Source organism: Notamacropus eugenii, chromosome 4 (assembly GCF_028372415.1).
Source record: "Notamacropus eugenii isolate mMacEug1 chromosome 4, mMacEug1.pri_v2, whole genome shotgun sequence".
Taxonomy (NCBI): Eukaryota; Metazoa; Chordata; class Mammalia; order Diprotodontia; family Macropodidae; genus Notamacropus; species Notamacropus eugenii.
This window is the reverse complement of record NC_092875.1, coordinates 470,459,315-470,475,400: the sequence shown is the minus strand read 5'-3', so window position 1 is coordinate 470,475,400 and position 16,086 is coordinate 470,459,315. Positions and strand designations below refer to the sequence as shown.

At 39.8% G+C, this 16,086-nt stretch overlaps 1 protein-coding gene and 1 long non-coding RNA gene across 3 annotated transcripts in view; one reads left to right on the top strand and one right to left on the bottom strand.

Moving 5' to 3' along the window:
* LOC140502082 (uncharacterized) overlaps positions 1-3,548 on the top strand; it is a 24,118-nt gene extending 20,570 nt beyond the window's left edge. For both annotated transcript variants that reach the window (XR_011966522.1, XR_011966521.1), the window contains one exon: positions 3,328-3,548. This is a non-coding gene — a long non-coding RNA (uncharacterized lncRNA). The remainder of the gene's footprint in view (positions 1-3,327) is intronic.
* CRHBP (corticotropin releasing hormone binding protein) lies at positions 426-16,086 on the bottom strand. Its single transcript, XM_072606387.1, has 7 exons — positions 15,924-16,086; positions 15,388-15,481; positions 14,873-15,030; positions 12,687-12,894; positions 9,754-9,902; positions 5,479-5,596; positions 426-1,155 (listed from the first exon to the last, which is right to left on the bottom strand). Exons 1-7 carry the CDS (start codon positions 16,002-16,004, stop codon positions 998-1,000), a joined length of 966 nt encoding a protein of 321 aa, XP_072462488.1. The 5' UTR covers positions 16,005-16,086; the 3' UTR covers positions 426-997.

The window sequence follows — 16,086 nt, the reverse complement described above, 5'->3', positions numbered from 1 at the left end:
TTGATCAAATGACTAAAATTGTCACTGTCCCCATTTATAGCTTAATCTCTTGGTCTTTTTAACATGCAAATTTAATGTTGATCTTTCTGATTGGAGAAAAATGGAAAATATAAGGTATCCTCTTTTCATGGTCTGGAAATCAAATAGGCAACTATAATACCATATGCCCCCAACTAGATCTTCATGAGTTTTCTCCTCCTTTTGTGAAGTACATTTTGCTTTTCCAAAGTTCAGTGATCTTCTCTAAACTCATGCCCACAAAAATTTTTAATTCAGAAGCATACTTCCTTGGATCTTACTACCCTGACTGAGAAGTTCAAAACAATTTCTAGTAACATCTTCTCAATCTTAATAAAATGGTAAAAACTTTCTGAAAGTAACAAGGTAGGGAACTATTAAGAGAAAAAAATACACCATAAACAAGATTGTGCCAACACTTTTAATGTATTTTATTCATGTTTGAACTCGTGGAAGGAAAATAATTCCATGCTACAAAGTTCTGTTAAAAACAAGGCATTACAAATAAATAAATGAGAGAGTGGTATAATAAATAAAACAGAAGCAACTGCTTTTCCACATATAGGAACACTGGACTTTCTATCATAAAGTGGAGGTGGCACATGGCACCATTGGGTATTCCTTTGGAATTTTCACCCAGCATGAAAAGAACATAATGTCACAAGATCCATCTTTCAGTTATGGTGCCCACATGATCTGCTGGGCCTCGTTTGTCTCTTAAGGAATAGCGGACATTTCCATCTGCTTATCTTGGCAAAAAAAGACCATTTTCTTCCTTGTGCCCACTTCCACATTATAAACTCCAAAGGAAAATACAAAATGATTGTAGTATTTCCAGCACAAGGCTGCTCATACTGATTGGTATGAAATAGCTAAGTACTAGACAGTAGAAAGATTCAATGATTCCAGACTTAGAAGTACATGGTACACTCAGTAAAACCTCACTTCATTAGCAACATGGAAATCTTAGCCTGGCAATTCAGAGGCTAGGGAAGCAGTATTCCTTAATGCTGTTTCCATTGGGACTTTCCAGGTCGTATGGCTCAAGCTGATGATACTCAAATGTCACACGATTGACGTGTTTCCCACTGGAGACCATACGCACTACAGTGTTGTCGCAGCCGATTGTCATCTGGGCTGTTAGGGATGGAGAAAGAAATCAAATTTCATGATAAGTCAGAATTCACATGGCACAAGGCAGTCTGTTAAAGCACTCACTTTGAAGCCTACAGAAATAGCGGCTTCCTAAATGCCTTAGTCATCTTGAGATGGATGCTACTGTCCTATAATGTGTTCCTTTAGTTCTCTGTTTAGTTTTAGCATAGAACATCTTCAGATCAAGCTTCGCCTTGCATCTAGGGTGTAGTGGCACCCCAGTGAAAAGGAGAGAAAGGTCCTGTTCTAGACTTGCCTATGTGATTCCCACCAGCTAAGCACGTAAGCTCATGCTTAGGGGAGCAGGAAAAGCATGTAGCCTGAAGGAGTGACTCATATCTAGAGGATTTCAAGTCACTATCCTCACAACAAACAGGAGGGAGGTGGTGCATGTGTTACTAGCTTCATTTTGAAGAAGAGGAAACTGAGGCTTGGAGCAGATGGTCATATGGCTAATAATTGTCTTAGTGGAGTTCAAATCCAAGTCCCCTGACAATAAGTCCAGAGCTCTGTGCAGTGCACTGCACTCATAGAAGTATTCCTGCTAATAAATTAGGAGCCATTGTAGTTCTCTACTCAGTGGCATTGTGCTGGGAGTCAAGAAGCCAGGGTTTTCAGCTGAGCTAACCCATAAATTTTTTCTGTCATCGCAAATGAACCATTTCATTTCACTGGGCTTTGGTTAGCTTCCTTGGCCAAATTCAATCCAATAAATGATTATTAAGCACCTATCACATTCCAGGCAATGTGTTAAGTAAAGGGGATACAATTTAAAAAATGACAATTTCTGTCCTCGAGGAACTTCCAATTTAAAAAAGGGAGGCAGCATAAAGAAGGAAGCAGCCAAGTGGGGTAAGGAATGAAGGGACACTAGGGGGTACCTGATGTGGGTGAGAGGGGGTTGGAGTAGATTATAAATTCCCAATTTTTATTTTAGTCCATATATCCTTGACTTTCGGTTGACCTACCCATATCTCCTATTCAACAACAAAGGAAATAAATTATAAGACATACAATGTAAGCCGGATAGGTAGCTAGCTGGCACTAGATTTATATTTGGAAAGACTTGAGTTCAAATTCACCCTCAGACACTTACTGGCAATGTGACCCTAGGCAAGTAACTTAGTCACTGTCTGCCTCAGTTTCCTTATCTGTAAAATGGGGATAATGATAGCACTTGCCTCTCAGGATTGTTGTGAAGATAATATTTGTAAAGAATTTCATAAACCTTAAAGCACTGTATAAATGCAGAATATTATCATAAGAAATCAAATACAGAGATCAATTCATTTTATAGGATAATATAAATATTTGCAAATAGTCCTAAACAGGAACCCTCTGGACTAGATGATCTATGAAGTGCTAATATTCTATGATAATAGAATAAAACATGAGTATGGTGTCTAAGCATAGAGTTCCAGTGACTGGACATTTGGAAAACAGAGGAAAGAGCGAGAAGAGGATAGATAGGAGGAAAAAAATTCTCAGGCTCTCTGAAAAAAAGTAATAATGTTCATGAAATCTCATGCATTTTCTTGCTAATAAACAAGGCACAAAATACCACCCTTTTCGACTTTCATGTTTTTTAGCTTTTTTGTTTTCTTTGGATAACTCAGACCTGAATCCAGAGAAGCACGGGTCTTCTCCATAGTTCAGGAATATCAGCTAACTACAAACTTTGATTGAAATCAATAGGTATGAAGTTCACAAAGAGAAAGTCAATTTCTGTTCTTACTCTAATCAAGGTCCTCACCAGGCTCCAAACAACCTCCTCTAGTAGGACTAACTGTATTCTCTACATGTGTTTCAAAGAAGTCATCCTTTCTTTGTTCACATTAGAAGCCTTATGTTATAGAATATTCCTCTTTACTGTTTCACATGCATTTGGTGATTTCAGGCTAGACTTTTAGCATGATCCTCAAAAAAGCCAAACTTAATAAACTTCCTAAGTCCTCATTATTCAACTATTATTTTCCCCTTAGAAAAGTGAAAGCTATGTCTGCACATGAAAAATGAAGTGGAAAGTGGAGGCAATTGTCCATTTAATTCCAACCTTAAGGATGACCCTGGCCTCAATTATCTAAATAAGTCAGGTAAATGTTGTTTGTGGCCTTCAACCTCATCTCCTAAAATTCGCCTTCTTTTTATTAACAGGTAAAGGCCTGGCCTGCCATCCTCCAACCCAAGCATGCCGAATATTGACTACAGCATGTAGAGAACCCCTAAGGAACCTACAGTTTAAAAGACAGGAGAAACAATACAAACATAAATACGTAAAATGAATTTCTCTGTTCTCTGGCATGGGGCTTTTGGAAAACAATTGTTTTATCTTATAATAATAGAAGGTGTACCTTAAGCGAAATTCTGGCTTAAAACACATGTTGTCTAGTCTTCCTATGTTTTTTATACAGGCCCATAAGAGAGGCTAAATGATGGTTAAGGAGATGTACTGATCAGCAAGAAGTGGCTTTCTGTTCCTGGGCAAGTCCCTTCACTTCTCAGAGCCTCCAGATATCTCTCTAAGACTCTAAGTTATAGGACAAATGCCTTTCTGTGTTGGTGGAAGGAGTTTCCATACAGGGAACTCCTCACAATGATGAAATTTTAGGTTCAGATCCATCCCACTCCCTTTCTCCCCCCAACCCTCTGGGGAGTGGGAGGGATACAGTTTCCACTTTGACCTAAATCCTCACCAACCCCTCTTAATTCTGCTTCTGTGATTTTTAAAAAAAAGTCATTAAGACTTCATTAATGCCTTACAGGCATTTTATCCTCAGCAAAATTTGGTTTCTGTTAGAGAGAGCATGGAAGAGGAAATCTTCGTCTTCCTTTTCTCTCTAGTTTTACTTCTGAATCTGTAGATCTAGACAAAGATATATCATGTACATTTTACATACTTGAGAAAATATTATCTCCTGTAAATTTGTCTGCTTTGTTGGTAGACGAACTCTTTAGTCCCTGAAAAGGAGACAACATAATCTATGGCTTTTGCGTTCCTAAGTTACTTGTTTCCACTTTCCCTTTTGAGTCAGTCCTCTAGGTACGTAGTACAGATGACTTCTCACATAGTCTGGTTTTAGGGAAGCCAGGAAGGACCATTGGTATGCAAGTGTATTCTCTACTTTTTGGCTACAGCTTCATAGTTCACCATTAGAACTTTATTCCATTTGCTTAAGTCTTTTAGACCTGTTAAAATGCAAATACTTTAAGCATTTTTCAGTCATCTCCTCCTCAGTGTGGACGAACTTCAGAACTTTTCCTCTGAGTTCATTTTGATTGGGGGGAAAGGAGAAGAGAGTAAGAATTTTTTGTTACTTGTTGCAAAAACAGTAGACAAACTTTGCTCTCCTTACATTTTTGGAATACATCCCAGACAAACCTTCCATAAGGTAGCAGAGATAGTGATAAAATGGGTTTTGTGTTTCTTCAATTCAGTTTTCAGGTTATAATATGAAATACTTCCAACATAGCCTTTGCAGACTTTAGAAGAACTTTAGAAACCTTGTATTTTCACCTCCTCACTTGGCAGATGAAGAGAAAGGAACCATCCTCCTTGCTGATCTCCAGAGAACAGTCCCTCTTCCCGGAGGGAGTTAATCTACTTAATTTTGGAATTCAGCTCTTGAGCTAAGCTGTCTTAATTGGTGGATGAATGAGGGAAAACTCATTTAATTTATGATTTCTAGAGCACTTCAGACCATGCTTCATATTCCATCTAGTCATCCACCACCAGGAAACCAGGGTCTATCTGAAAATGTAGCCATTTGCCCTACAAATCCATCTCTCTCCTTCCCCTGCCCCATTCCTACCCTTTTTGTCATGAGATCAGTAATCAAAGCAATGGTTTCCTCGCTACCGGCAAGAGTGTAATGATGGAATGCTCTATGGTTTCACTTACCCTTCCTGTGAGCCTCCAGGCCAAAACTACCTTCCCTGGCCACCACTTACCTATATGTGCTATATTCCTTTCTTAGGATGTTAAGTTCCTTGAGGACAGGAATTGTTTTGTAGGAGGACCCCTAGTACCTAGCACAGTGCTTGGCACATAGGTACTTAACACATTTTTTTTATTCATTCATTCAATATTTTGCCCAAGGTCATACAGATTTTAAGTTAGGAGAGCTGGGATTTGAACTCAGGGCTTCTGACTCCAAATTTAGTGTTCTTCCTTGCACACACAAAAGCAACATGTGTATACTGTAAAATGTTGGAAAACTTATCTACCATCTTATCTTTCAAAAAAAGGTTTTCATTTAAAAATCATTTGAATAAATGCAGCAATACTAAGGACATTAAACATCTTACCAGGGCCATGAAAAGGATAACATAGATCAGCAAATGGCATCATCTTGGAAGGGTCCAATCCAGTTCCTCCTAGCAACTCTACAAAATCTCCTATTCCCCCACAACCTACTGAAGGTTTCTATGAAAAAAAAAAAAAGAGGAAGCAGAAGGGGTTGCCTTTAATGAATGACAGAATCAAAGTGCTTAACCAATGAAAGATTGCATGGATTCACTCAATCATGGCCCTAGAAGCTTTTACAGCAACGTCTAATTTTAAATGCAGCATCTGGCTCTCCGGAAATTAAAATTGATGTTTCAAAAGGAAAGTTTATCAGAATTACTTTCTGAATATGTTGAGTAATCATTTCTTTAAACTGTTTTTCACTCAAGAATCTGAACTATAGAGTAGAAAACTGTAAAGAGCACAGGAGTTGTCTGGGAAATTGAATCATCAAATCCTTTGCACACACATGCTGAATTTTAAAAATTCTTTCATGAATAGAACCAGGGTTACAGAAATTTATATATATGTATATATATATATATACATATATATATATGTGTGTATGTGTCTAATATAATCAAGGATTTTTTTTCTTCCTTCCTCCTGTTCTTCATCAAAAACCTCTTAATGAAGGTCTATATGGTATACTTAGGTTTACTGATAATGTCTTGAATTATTCATGAGAACTTAAAGAAAGAACTAGGACAGGGAGTGGACCTGTGATTTCAGTGCTTTATGGAACTCTCAAATGAGAAAAGCCCCACTAGGTCAACACTTTGCAGGTCAACACTTTCTCTGCAATTTATGATCTTAGAGAGTTGCCTAGAGTACTGCAGTAAATTACTTACCCAGGGTCACACAGTCACTATCAGAAGTTGTACTTGTCCCAAGGTCTTACTGGCTCCAAAGGGAACTGTTAATCCATTATATTATTCTGTCTCATAAAAGAGACTACCACCCTAGAATTTACTGCCCATATAGCTGATTCCTGATAGAGTATTAATGACTAAGGCTGTCCTACCTCTTTTTCCCCCAGGCAAGTTAAAACAAATTCTCCAGTTCAAATGCAGTCACTCCCACATTTCCTAATCGAGATTTTATGTAAAATACCATATCTCTCTCTGTTCCTTGGTCCAAGGCTTCTTCAACGTTTTTTACTATCACAAACTCTGTTTCCAGTCTGGCAATGGGGACCTCTCCTTAGAATCATGTTTTTAAATGCATAAAATAAAACATGAGATTGCAGAGAAAAACAATTCTATTGAAATAGTTATCAAAATATTGAGACAAAATGGAAGTTCATGGACCCCAGGATAAGAATCCCTGCCTTAATCCCTCTGCAGTACGTTAAGCCCTTCCTACTGAGATCTCCTTGCAAAGCAATCCTTTATTCTAAAAAGGTGCCTTTTGTTGCATATCAATCATTGTGTTAATCATCATTAAGCTGCGTTTGTAAGAGTTGCCCCTAGAAATAACAAGGGATAAAAAGCAAACAAGATATGATTCCTGTCCTCTAGAAACTATACTTTAAAACAGAGGACATTGATGATGATAAATATGTGAGTGGAGGATGTTCCATGAAAGACGAAACTAGACCAACAGATAATATTTATTTCTTCATTCATTCTGCAATCTACAGGGACTGGCATGGGGGCTGGGAGAGGGATATCATTTAGGGCAGAGGTGGAGAACCTGTGACTTTAGGATTTGTTCTGTAAAATTTGGATTCAGTCAAAAGGCTGCACTTAGGGATCTGTAAGACCACATGTGGCCTCCAGATGGTAGGCTCCCCACCCTTGATTTAGTAGATCACAGGATTAAAACCAGAAGTGATTTTAGTGATCATTCAATTCAACCCACATATTAATTACATAGATAAGAAAGATGTTAAAATATCTGCACAAGGGGCCACTGGGAGTATTCAACAGAGCCTGGATTCAAACCCAGATCCCCTGGGTCCTCTAAACCTAATGGTGCTGTCACTACTCCATGTTGCATTTCAACAAGCAGTTTTTCAGAAATGACTTTATCTGTCTTGCAAGTCACTCTGTATCCCAGGTACAAAGAAGACTTTTTCCTCTAGTAACCCACAATGTCAAGCTATAATGTTTATAAAAGCATTATACAGAATCCAATGCTTAGTTGTTTAAATAACAAATAAATAACCCAATGTTTTATTATCCACAATTAAGCATACATGCCATATATAACATCAGTACAAATATTATATATGTCACATACATATTCATATAATATTTAATATAAATAATACGTTGTATTCTGAAGTTGAGGACTGAAGGGGGGGACATTGGGTTGGGGAAAGAAGGAACAGTATAAGGACAGGAGTTCAGCTCAGGCTAACTAATTGCTAAAGACAAGGTGAAGATTTCATGAAGTCTCTTTGGAGCTCTGGGGTGGTTATGGAAGGAAGGCAAGAGGAAGAGAACACACATTTACCAACTACCTACCATGTGTCAGGCACTGTACTAAATAAGTGCTTGACAACTACCCTCTCATTTGAGTCTTACAACAAGCTTGTTAAGTAAGTGCTATGATTATCTCCATTTTACAGTTGGGGAAACTGAGGTAGGGAGAGGTTTACTGCTTTCTCTTGGGTCATGCAGTAAGTCCCTGAGCTGTATTTGAACTTAGGTCTTCCTGATTCTTTATTCTACCCACAATGACGTTTTCCTCTTCTATTCCCCAATCTCTTTTCCTAATGACAAATAGAGGAAATTAAGAGATAAAGTGATTTCATTTGGTTTCTAACATCTTATTTTATGCCTCTATAGAAATTCTCTAGAATGGAAAGTCCTGGGAGGGCAGAACACTTTTATTTTTTGGTGCTCCTATGTACTGGGGATTCTTGCTACTAAAAAAAATAAGGGACAAAGACCTTTATGTGTTATATATGTAGTAATAACTCTGCCCTTCATGGTAGTGTATTTTTTTCCCCTAAAAAAACTGTACTGGATGAAATATAAAATGCTCCACCTGACATTTAAAACCCTTCGCAGTCTGGTTCTATTCCAGATTGATTTCAGATCATTCTCATTCACCTGTTCTATGTTCCAGCCCAAAAACAAGTTCCTCACTCATAACATTCTATCTCTGGTCGCCATGCTTCTGCCTAAGCTGCCCCCTATACTCCTACAGTATATTTCTTCCTTATCTGTACCTCTTAGAATCTTTCATTTCTTTCAAGACTCAGCTCAGGTGTCATTTGCTGTGGGAAGTTTCCCCAAATTCCCCCAATTGTTCAAGTTCTCTCTTTCTTCAAATTCTCTCCTTATACTTTCCACTCCATACCCTCACTCTGTCCCCCCACCCCCAAGTAAAATGTAAACTCCTTGAAGGTAGGAACTATTTTATATTTGTACAGTTTGTACCCTCAGTACCTAGACCGTGGCTTTGAACATAGAAGAAAATTTTAATGAATGTTTCTTCAACTGAAGTGAATGAAGTAGGCAAAAAGCAAGCACGGATTTTTGTATTTAGGAACTAAAACTGACAAAAACCACGTGGTGTCCCTACTAGACTCTCTGTTCTTTATTTCGGTGCTGTTTTCTTTTCACAGCATTTGTTTATTTTTCTGGATGGGCAGGGTTGCTGGGTCTTTTCAACATAAGCAAATGCTTACATTTTCTGGAACAGAACGTATAAGACTGGCCAGCAGGGAACCAGCCAAGGTCAAGTCCAAAGCTGATTTTAAGGGGAAGAAGGGCCATGGAGAGGGAAGGCTAGGAGATTTTAACGGCCTATTTGTATGGCTTCATTAACACATTACTTTGCTTTCTAACGTCAAATCAAGATTTTGTACTACACCAGATGCATTCTTCTACAACATAATTTTACCATTCTGAGACATTCTTGCATATCAAAAAATATTCAGATAATCAGAGAAACACCTGGACAGATGACTCATAGCATTGCCATGATTCAGCTAGGGAGCTTTTTTATGAAAGAGGCAAGTACAAGTGAGTTGGATGGTAATAATACAGCGCAGCATCACTCATTTGAAATATTTCTTCCACAATGAAAATTATTCAGATAATCAGAAGCACACCTGGGTAGGTGATTAAAAGCTTAAACTGAGGGGTGAGAGAGGTGTGGTTAAAAGAAGCAAAGATAAATGAATGTGATTTTAATAACAGCGTAGGAGAAAACACACAGACATGGGCATCCACACAATGATAAAATGTACAAATGATACAAATAGGTCCAATCAGACTGCTGGCACTGTTACAGGTACAGCCTTAAGAAACAATTCAGTAAGCAGCAAAACAACTCACCTTTAATTGAAGGCTGTTTAAATGCCCCAATATGAGATCAGATATTTTTATAACCACTGGATAAATGATAGAGAAGCTGCAGTTTCTGTGCTGGTGAGGAATCACCATGGTAAACCTTCCACTGGGGGTCTGAGAGATGACATTGCAGGCTGTTTAGAAGACGAAAAAGCCCAGCTTCGTTAGTTATAAGTTGTGTATCTTTATGGAAGAGTTATAGACCCTGTTTTAGGTGGGAAGGCCCCGTACCATACACTATCCCCAATCTATAAAAGTTCCTACTTGTGGCCCTGTGGGCAGAGAGGTGGCACAGTGGATAGAGAGCTAGGCCTGAAGTCAAGAAGACCCAAATTCAAATCTGGCCTCTGACACTTACTAGCTGTGTGACCCTGGGCCAGTCACTTAACCCTGTTTGCCTCAGTTTCCTTATTTGTAAAATGAGCCGGAGAAGGAAATAGCAAACCCTTCCAGTATCTTTGCTAAGAAAACCCCAAGTGGGGTCAAGAAGACTCAAATACAGCCGAAATGACTAAACAATGATGACGGAGATCTGAATGTCACAAAAAGCTGTAAGTATGCTAGGAAGGCCCTTTGGTATCCACAATGCCTCAGGAATGGAAACTGTGATGCCCTCATTGGATTGGGAGCTCCTGCAGGGGGAAAGACTGTCTTTTGGCATCTTCAATGATTAGCTAAGTGTTTGGCACCTAGTAGGTCATTAATAAATATTTGTTGGTTGATTGATTGATAGATGAGGCATTTCCTTCTTTTAAAACATAGTCATTTATTTTGACATTCATTTTAAAAAAATCTTTGTGTTTCAAATTCTCCCCTTTCCTAGATAAGGCATTTCTAACCTAAATGGAAATGACCTCCAAAGCATAGTTTTAGTGTTCACCTTTGTAAAAAGGCAGAAACTATAAATCACATAAATTAACATAATTTATACATCAAAATATAAATTATAAAAATGCTTTTATAAGAAAATCTACTATCACATAAACAGTTATATGAATAACTTTAGGAGAGATATCATGATCTACTGGGCATAGAATAGGTCTCCATGTTGGGAAGACCTGTCTTTAGGTTTCACATCTAAAAGCTGATGGTTAAGTGATCCAAGATACCTGATCTTTCAGTGCTCTAGATAACTCTCTGAGATGAACAATGGCAGAGAAAGTGGAGACCTACATCAGTTGAATTTCTTATGTCAAAATGGGGACTTTCTTATGCCAATAAATCATATTTATGGCATAAAATATGATGGTACCTATCCCTACAAATTGTTATATGAGTGCTGCTGTTCCCACAGACACAGGAAGAAGATGAAGCAGGGAATTTGGGCTCTTTGGGAGTCTAGTCTTCCATACAATTAGTATTCTCAAAATAACAGTGCTATGGTGAACATATTATTTCAAGAAGTAAAGCTGAAGATCTGAATCATAATAACAATCCATAATAATAATAACTGATGTGTATGAAGTATTTTGGGTTCACAAAGCACTTGACGTAAAACTGCCTATGCTAAATCTTCAGACTAAAGGAAAAATATTTTAAAGTTCTACTAAGTAAGACTAAAGCCCTACTAATATGCTACTCAGGAGTCATTAAGTAGGTTAGACATAGGTGGGAATCCTTCTACCTAAAGACTTGTACAGTAAAATCTATCCTGTAGGAGAGAGTGGGACTGAAGGTGAGTTAAAGTTTCCTTTTCCAGATAGCTACATCTGGAAAGAATCTGAGCCAAACTCCTACTTTTCATTTAAGGGAACTGAGGTCTGTAGAGATTCGGTGATTTATCCAAGAACACACCTGAATGGTTAGACTTGGAAGCATAGCATAGAAGGGTTTTCCGTTGCTTCTTGTAATTCACTTGACTCATTTCTCAGGAATTTCTGAAACTTTTTTTAACCTTTCAGCCTAGATGAAAGCTTTGTTCAGTTAGCTGAGAGATCCAGATACAACCCAGTTCTCATTGCTAAAAACTTTATCAAGTGCTTTCTAATTGCCTCATTGTTTTCTAAGCCATTCACAGCTTCCTGTATTTCTAATGAAACTTTATTGTTTAACATCCATCATTTTTTTCAGGGATTATTCAAGTGCCCTGCTTTCTACTTGTGTTAGCTTTCTAGACATATTTCATTCTCTCTTAATTTTATATTGCTTTTAACCACTCGAGATAATTTTCACTCAATATTATCTTCTTTCCTTTTTTAGAAAGCTAGCAAATAAATCAACTAGAAAAGTAGCATGAGGCAGGTCCCCGTATCCTGTGGAATTTATCCTTACCAGGGAGGCAACATGAAAGAAATGAGTTGATCTCACTGAACTAACCTGCCGTTTGACTCATTTGAATGCTCCTCACTTAATCAGAAAATGCAGTTAAGGAGAACATCCTAATTCCCAGTCATTTTGGGTATCAGAAGCTTATAAGTATTTACGAACTACAATAAGCAGTACAATAGATTGCATTGTTAATGTTCAGAAAACCACAAAAGAATACATGAAATATTTTTTATATAAGATGCTGTCCTTCAATTCTGAGAAAAAAAATCATCCCAGTGACTAGGCAGGCAATTACTGTTAGGCTTATCCTGAATAGCAGAATGACTTAGGATTAACATTTTTTTCATTAGGCCTATTGCATTAGCAAGAAAGATTTAAATTTCTTCTTAAGAAATTTGACTCTAGCAAAAAGAATATAAAGTGACGTACGCTTTTTCTAGGCTGGACACACAAATCCCAAAGCATCGCTTGGTTTTCCTTATGATCAAAACAGAAGACCCTATTAGCAGATTTCTAGATTTACTTGTTTATAAAAAGGATTTCCTCACTTTACACTTCCTGAGTTTTCTCGATCAGACAACTCTCTGAAGCATAGTTTTTCACTAAAAGGCCTGATTATTCACTGGAAAAAAAAGAAAGAAAGGACTTACGGAAGAGGTTAGGGCTTTTCTTTATGGTTATTGTAAATCCATTGCCTGTCTCATGAATCCGGAAGAAGATCATAGCCACATTCTGTGAGGAGCTAAAACTTCCGATATTGCCACTTTCACAGAAATCTATGTACCGGTCAGACGTGGGAAGAGGGTGATCCTGGGAACTGGGAAATTTCTCCCCTTTAAGAATCCAACCATCAAAAACCTTCAGTAATGCAAAAATGAAAAGTTTATTGGTTGATTGATTTATTGATTCTATCAGCACCCCAAAACATAGATTTTTCTAAATGGGGGAAAATCCAAGAAGGAAGGAATGGAAGAAGAGAAAAATGTAGGAAGGAAAGAAGGAAGAGAAAAAGAAAGAATCTGTCCTTTTCCAGAACAGTTCTATAATTTTTAATGCAACCTTCAGATAATTGATAATTTTATACTCCCCTTCCTGCCACCATCCAGCTTGCCTGCAATTCATTCAAAATATATTTGAGCTATGTGTGGCTTATTTTCCTTCCTTATCATCAGTCCCCTTAATCTACACACACACACACACACACACACACACACACACACACACACACACACACACTTCATAATTGTCACCATAAGGATAAATGAAACCACAGATAATGCTTCACTTTTGCTACCGAAATTCACAATTAAATCTTCACATTTATTCCTTTCCACAAGTTACCCTCTGGTGAAATGTGGATGCTGGATAGAAAGTTGTGAATTCTGGGAGTAGTAATTTTGCCCTTAAATGGTTATATATGTTGGTTTTCCCCATGCATTTAGAAATCCCTTATATTTCCAAGATCTAAGATTTAGTTGTAGAAGAGATAAATGAGAACCTTTTTTTTCCTCCAGTGCCTTAGCAGACATGAGCTGATGAACTCTTAAAAAACAAACAAACCGAAACTCTCTGCATTTAGTCAGGTTGTCAATTGCACATTTTCCAGGCCTATACTAGAAGCCTTTCCATCAGGATAGCCTTTCAGAAGTGGGACTCAAAGGGCACAAATTTTGAGAGCCCAAGTTCACTACCAGACTGTGAGGAGGCACTAGAGAAGAACATCAGTGGAGGTCAGATAGGAAACATCAATGGGAAATAATAAAAATTTCAACCAATACAACAATTTTTTAATATTAGGAGCATTTCTTTCCCTTATTAGTTTTCTTGGTGGTAGGCAGGGAAGAGGTCCAAGTCACCACAGGCTTCCAGTTCAGCTCAAAGCAAATACCCTCCACTGAATACCCTCCAGCACCAAAGTAGGCAACTCTATTGCTTTTGACAGATGCCAAAACATTTCCACTTTCATTGTTTTAATCATAATTATTTTAATTGGATAGAGAACCTGCTAAGAATATTTCTCCCAATGTTTAAAGTGTGCAAGGGGGCTTGGATTCTCTCTTGCCAAACCCATCCCTTCCCTCGAATTCCTGCCACAGCGCTAATATATACTAACCAATGTCACCTTCCCCCGACCAGTTTCAGGGAGGAAAGACTGTGTTCCAGCATCAAGGGAAAGAAGTGTTCAGATGATGGATTTGGAGTCAGAGAACCTGGATTCAAATTCTGATTCTGACTGCCTATGGCACCTTACTCAAGTCCCAAATTCCCTGGACCTCAATTATATATAAAAAGCCTATAAAGGACAAGGTTGTACTAAACCCTTGTAGCTTTAAATCTATGAGGATATAATCTCTACGATCTCCGTTCTTCCCTGGGAGGGCACTTGGATCTTTCTGAGCACTGTCCTCAGGCTGCCCTTCTCACTGGCATTGGGTTGCTAGTCCGGGGTACTCCTCCATTACTCTCTCACCACTCACAGCCCTTGACTGCTGCGGAACGCCGGGCTTTGTTGCCCGGGACTGTGCGCACAAAGTCTACTGGGACAGACAGTCCCAAAGGTCAGGAGACTGGGGCTGTGAATTGCAGAAAAAGGACACGACGGAAGGACGGAAAGCTCTCTGGAGGTGGGTGGTGGTGGTGGTGGGGGGGGGGGGGTTGGGGAGGACGAAGGAACCAGGATAGGAGGTGGGGGTCCCTGGCTGCTCCCTGACCCCTTGTGTCACCTCAACTCAGCCCCATTCTCTGTGATGACCATTTCCCCTCGCCCCGCCCCCCCATCTGTAGTGGTTGAGGGGTGGGCCAGAGCAGGCACTGGGTAGAGGGTCCTCACTCTCACCTTCAGAAAGTCTCCTCCTTGGCAGTCAATGTTGACCAGGTCATATTGGATGGAGATGACTTCTTCCGGCTCCCCGATGAAGAAGGCGGCGCAGTGCAGCTGGGGCTGCTCCGCGGTGAAGGTGAACTGACCCTCGATGCTTAGCATGTCTATGCATCCTGGAGGGGACGGAAGGGTGGGGGGCGTCGGGCGGCCAGCAGGGTGGCTGAGATCTGAATTGGGGACTCCTTTCTCCAGTCCCAACTTGCAGCCAGCCCCCTTCCTCTCGACTGCTCTCGATTTCCCACCCTCCTTCCAGCTCCCAACAGGAGATCATCCCTGGTTTCCCTCATTCCCAACCCACTGGTTCTGCTCTTTCTGACTCTGGCTTCCACTCCTCGGCTGTATCAAAAACCCTGGGGAGCCACACTTCTCCTTGCTTTTTCTGTCTGACTTGCCGAGTTCATTCCGTTTGCCCCCAGCCTCAACTTTCCATATGCCCAGAGCAATATCTGTCCGGGCAGTGAAATACTCACTCAGCGAGCGGCGATAGAGCTGTTCCTCGGACAGCTCCCGCTTCAGGTCCGGGCTGAAGAACAAGAAAGGGTCGGCTTCTGCAACCTCCCGCAGCTGGAAAAGAGCAGAGACCTGGAGATCACACTACTGGGCCGCCGGGGAAAAGTTTGGAGGTGAGAGAAAACAAACGAGTATCTGGAAGGTCCTGTTTGCAGGACCGCAGAGGCAAGGGCGGAGGAAGGCAAGAGATGGCAAGCTGCATCTGACATCTACTGATGCCCTATAACCAACCTGCAATGCCTCCGGACCCTCCAAGACTCAGTCAGAACGTCCTGAGCCGCCTAAGATCAGAGCATTCTTATGGGGCCAGGGATGAAGAAATCAGTCTAGGGAAATCCAGTGGATCGAATGGCCACTGGGGATTCTGTCAGCAGTCTCAGAGGAAGAAAAAGCAAACATCTTTACAGAGACAAAAAAAAGGAAATGTGATAGGCAAGTTAGCGGAGGCCGAAAGTTGGAGGAAAGGTGCGAAGATTTGGCTGTAATATTCACTCACCTCCAGGTATCTGGTCTCTCCCCTAAGAACTCCCAGGAAGATCAGGATGAAGTGACACTGACGTTTGAAGGCAGGCGACATTCTGGACTTGTAAGACTGCCACTTCTCACGAGGTCCTGGCTCAGTTTTTCCTTCACCTCTGTCTGAGTTGGTTGCTTGGGAC